Source organism: Salmo salar, chromosome 04 (genome assembly GCF_965601325.2).
Source record: "Salmo salar chromosome 04, fSalSal1, whole genome shotgun sequence".
NCBI lineage: Eukaryota > Metazoa > Chordata > Actinopteri > Salmoniformes > Salmonidae > Salmo > Salmo salar.
This window is the reverse complement of record NC_138294.1, coordinates 49448575-49453737: the sequence shown is the minus strand read 5'-3', so window position 1 is coordinate 49453737 and position 5163 is coordinate 49448575. Positions and strand designations below refer to the sequence as shown.

Genomic DNA, 5163 nt, shown 5'->3' with positions numbered 1-5163 from the left:
TGCACATCTGAATCGTGACTGTGGGATCAGATGGACTCTGTACTCACACAGCTCTCTCCCTCTCCTGATAATGGAAAAGGTGAAGGATTAACAGAACATTAACACAGAGCTCTATTCTAATCTTTTATACCATTCTTTTTCTCCATGTGCTCATTCTTAGAAATGTATTTCTTGGAGACAGCAGCGAGGTGTTAAGGTCAAGTGGTAGAGGCCACCTTTGATTGGCTGTGCTACTCATGTTGCTCTCCTCAGGTTGCCTGGAAAGGCCACAGGGAGTCATCACAGTCATTACAGACCAGACATATTAGAGTTCTCCTCAGGATTTACCCCATGTCATTCCAGACCATGTGTATATCCACATTAGTAATGAAACGCTTGCCTCAGTTATGCAAAATTACATTTGTATTTTTTCTTCTTCCAGAAAGCATAGATGAGCATTGGTTAGATTGTCACAATGAATATGAAATGGGAATAAACATTTTGTCAGGGAATGGGTGGATTACCACATTAATCAGGGTGTAGAGTGATTTGCATTTTTTTTTTTGTGAAATCAAGATAATTGGAATTCCTTATATCACATAAAACAAATATGAACCATTACTTAAATTGTGAATTAAAAAAAACATTATACAAAAACACTAACTCCAGTGGAGCATTGTTTTTCAGAGCAGTGATGTCACCCCAGACGTGTGTCAGGCCTCTGCTAAGCTTCGGCCTTCTCTCCGTCAGCGTCAGAATGGACGTGGCTGTTTGTTGCCATGGGAACCCCTCCGGAGGTCACATAGGCTTGATGGCCACTCCCACTGGTAGGGACGCCTTCATACGCCACTGTGGCTGAACTCTTAGGGATGGCTCTGGCGGGGGAAAGAGAAACTGTAGGTTAAACACTGCACCACACATTTTAATTGTATTATTGTCAATGAGTTAAAAGTGCAGCACAAATCATAATCACTCACTGCATCTCTGTTGCCTTTGCAGCCTTATGTTTCTGCTTCTTCATGGAGTGTGTCATGTACCAGACGATAAGGATAATAAGGACCGCTCCAAGTAGTGCTCCAATGACAGCACCAGCAATGGCCCCGTCTCTTAACTCTGTTAATGGGGGGTTATTGGTAAGTATAGTTACAACAGTGTGTTTAAAGATTATATAGCCACGTTCAATAAAAGTCAAAACAACAGCATACGTATATATTACCCATACCATGGTTGAGCTCCACAGTGCAAGTAGCAGATCCTACAGCGTTAGAGGCACTGCAACGATACTCTCCAAACTCAAACTGGGATATGTTTCTGAAATACAAGGATCCTATTGTCGGATCTGAAAAGAAAGAGAAAGAACACAAGTCTAGCAAAAGCATTCTAATGAATCAGAGAACAACAGAGTGATGGGGAATGTGTGTTACAGAGGAACAGTATGGCAACCCACCAGTGTTCCCCATTACAGGTGTCTTGGTCTTGTCCTGATCCACTCTGATCCAGGTATAGGTGGGGGTGGGGCTTCCCCGCTCACTGTGGCAGGTGAGGGTAACCAGGTGACCAGACTCCACATTACCATGGACAGCACAGAAGGGCATAGATGGCCCCTCTTACAGACCATGTAATAGAGAGAGAGAGAGCAAGAGTTAAGCTTACGTAACATGCTGCAAGCTGCCAGTTGATCCAACTACCGACAATCAGAGAAAGTGCCCAAAGGTGATAGCCAAGTTAGACATAAAAGTCAACACTTTGCCCTGGACCAGTAGCTAGCTATTTAAAATAATGACTTTATTATCCCTGTGGGGACATTTTGGTTGCGGCTCTATTCATAGATAAATATATTATCAGACAAAGAACATATGCAATAAATACAGGTAGAAAAAGGGCAGTTCATGAGCGATCAATGATGAATCTGTACATTATACACTATACACAGCAGAACACTGTCAACTACAAATTCAACTGTAGGCCAGCGCGCTGCTCCTACTTGGGGTTTTTAACACTCAGGATTTGGTCTCGTCGTAGGTACCGTTGCCGTTGGAATGCAGAACACTGAATGCCAGGGCTTGAAACGAGTCGTTACAGTGGTACGGTCATACATCAGCAGTCTAGTAAAGATGATGTCATCGCCCTGAGTGTCTCTTATGCTTTGCAATGGTGACAAAGGTGGCATTGTACTGTACACAATGATACCGGCAGGGTTTACGGTGACTAAAATGAAGAATTTATACAACAGACATGACCAATTAAGACGATGATATATTTGTAAGATGAGCAGCCATTGGTACAATCAAATGTGTATATAAACACAGCATGAAAAATAAAAGGCCAAGACCATTTCCATGGTAGGACTGAATACCGTGTATTACCTTCCCCATAATGCTTCACTACAACCTCTCTGCTTTATCGAACTGGGAATCATTCATTTCATCTAAAATAGTCATGTGTCTCTCCAGTCTATTCCTGAGGAGTACGAGACATGTCGGGAGGCGGTCTTGTACTGCTGTGTTCCTGTTCTAATTTCTGACACTGACAATGAAGATACTAGTCTGCTCCAGTTCCCATGGAAACTACTGTGGACACTGAGGCCTGCAAGGTTGGCCTGGTAACTCTGTGGATGAGTGGAATCACAGAAGGCATGTAATTCAACGATCACCAAAGTCAGACTAGGAAAAACAGTGTAACTATTTCATAGATCTGCTCGTGTGTTGTGGTGACACTGAAATGGGAAGAAGATTTATGTTACTATTCAATTATTACATGTGACATCATTGTATTCATTTATGAAGTGAACCATGACTAATTTCAAAGCATTTGACCAAATGTAAAAACAGAACTTACCAAGAATGTTGACAATGATAGTGGCCTCAGTCTTCCCATTGACATCAGGGAAGTTGTGGACTTCGCAGGTGTAGGCCCCTGCATCTGACACTTGCATGTTGCTTATTGTTATTGAGGCATTGCTAGTAGTTGGATAGGTGGGAGCCTTCAACCTGCCTTCATACGGTTTAGAAATAATGTCCTCTCCTGCCTGAGAGTAATACACCTAGAAAGTAACAGCAAAAATGTCTTAGAGCTTACATAAAAACAATCACTGGACAACCAACAGATTTCGTGCTGATATTTCAGAGACCTACTCATTCTACAGAAGAAAGTTACAATATGGCAGAAAAGTTGGAGCAACTCCAAGTGTTAGTAAGAAGACTGTGTGACGTGAAGTCTGAGGTTTTGCTCTATTGTAACACTGCCTCTGGTAAGAGGGCAGGGAGCCACTTGTGCTCTGGTGACTGTGCTTTTTTCTGTCGTTCCAAGGTGTGTCACAAAATGGGCGCTCAAGAGCAAGCACCATATTGAGTAGTATCTGCCTTGGGGAGGTCCAGAATGAACTGCACTTTTATTTTATTGTACTTTATATGATTATTTGAGAGCTATACTGTTTGATAAAATGTTGCAAAGATATCAGGAACTGTTCTGAACTAGAAATACTTGAGTGGTTATTTAGGAAAGAAGTATTCCTGGTTGCAAATTGTATCTCCAGCTTGGAAGACAAGATCAGTTGTATATTTGAAATGTTTTTGTTTTGTTTTTCACTGCTGTATGAACGTATGTTTATACACTGTATATGTATGTGTGCACATATAGACATAATTATTTTATTTTGCTACAGAAAATACAGTGTCTTATATGCCCATGTGGGCATCCAGAAGATGCATGACACTGTAATAATAAAACAAATCAAATCATCCTCGTGGAACCTCATATTAATCAACAGCATGCCCATCAACTGCAATGACTCTCCTACGTTTCCATGTATACCTGAAAGCAGTTTGATCACACACTTTCAAATTCAGACGTCTTTGTAAATCCCTGTAAGTACGATAACATTGCCTTTAGCACTCTTGTCCATGAACAGAACAATATCCTTTGGCGCACTAGGTGTGTAAAACGGTCCAGGTGACATTGAGGACGCAGAGGGAGTGTGACCATGTGGCAACATAGGACATAGTAACATCAGCCTACATACCTGCTGTGGCATAATGGAGGTTTTGGCAACAAAACTCCACTGGATGATGATGCCGCTCGTGTTCTGCACGGTGGTAACAAACGTGCACTGGAGAAGAGCACTTTCACCATTTGTCACGTTCACAAATTTCTCGGGAACCGTCACTGTGATTAAATGCCCACATCCTAGAAAAAAAGAAGACTGTTATAAAAAACATCATATTTGTTTGACTTTTTATGAGTGTTTTCCTCTGCTTGGACATGATCCTTTAATCTCAAATATGTCACACTCCGATGTGTAAGGCCAAGATATATACAGTAGGTACACAATCCTTCATCACTACTGTTTTTAAAAGGTATAATACAGGAACACATAGTTACTCACCCATCATGCTGAACAGCATCGCCATTCTCAGTGTAGGTGACATTTTAAAGGAAATGTTCATGTGTCGTTCAATAAGCCAGTCGAGAGTGTTATCGTAGCAGTACCTGAAAAGGCCTCACCTTTCTCAGTCCTTAGCTATCAACTAATGAGTAAAGGGCAACGGCCAGGCAGAGTGTACTGTATTAGCCCGTGGTGACACTCTGTAGTAGTGGTCAGGCTGTTTTTGTGCCTCTAGGTATCATGGGGATGTTTGCACAGCCATGTTTGCCATATCACCTAGACTGGGCGGGAACACTCTCTGACTGTTTTCTTTCAAAAATCTGATTTGCATTTCCAAATTACCGCTATTTGTTCATACGTCAATGTTTAGACTTACAGGCAGGCCATGATGTCTGTGCTAAAGGATATATAGCACAATTTAATTGATGTTTTTGCACTTTACACCATCAGTTGTACACTACACAGTACAGTATACCTTTTTGATTCTGTCTGTTAACCTTATTCCAACGGCCCACTATGTATTGACAGTGACTGTTCCAGTAATTCATTATTTAGTATTTGGGCTGATGCTCATCTTTCCCTCTTCTATGCTCTAAATGTACCTTGTAATTCATTCTGGGTCAGGGCTTCTGAAAAAGGAATTAATGTAATGTAATCTCTACTTGGTCTTTATCACCTGCCCTGAGGAAGTGTGAGCCAGAGCACTACAATACTCTGCTTATCTTTGGGGAGTTCACTCCCTGGCACTGCCGCTGAGTTATAAAAGCCAGTTTTGCCTGTGTCACTCTGCTCGTGCTAAG

General features: G+C 41.6%; 1 protein-coding gene across 1 annotated transcript; it reads right to left on the bottom strand.

The window, feature by feature from the left end:
* Positions 1-384: 384 nt before the first annotated feature.
* On the bottom strand, positions 385-4607 carry LOC106603193 (V-set and immunoglobulin domain-containing protein 1). The gene is made up of 7 exons (XM_014196517.3): positions 4364-4607; positions 4001-4164; positions 2818-3022; positions 1427-1585; positions 1202-1318; positions 957-1092; positions 385-854 (listed from the first exon to the last, which is right to left on the bottom strand). The coding sequence occupies exons 1-7, from the start codon at positions 4422-4424 to the stop codon at positions 704-706; spliced, it is 993 nt and encodes a 330-aa protein (XP_014051992.1). The 5' UTR covers positions 4425-4607; the 3' UTR covers positions 385-703.
* Between the last annotated feature and the right edge of the window lie 556 nt (positions 4608-5163).

Excerpts from the sequence above, each read along its gene's own strand:
- LOC106603193 (XM_014196517.3), bottom strand. The coding sequence starts at position 4,424 with ATGAACATTTCCTTTAAAATGTCACCTACACTGAGAATGGCGATGCTG. Across the intron at positions 1,319-1,426 it reads ACCTGTAATGGGGAACACTG|ATCCGACAATAGGATCCTTG; the intron begins GTGGGTTGCCAT and ends CTTTCTTTTCAG. Across the intron at positions 855-956 it reads GCAAAGGCAACAGAGATGCA|AGCCATCCCTAAGAGTTCAG; the intron begins GTGAGTGATTAT and ends TTCCCCCGCCAG.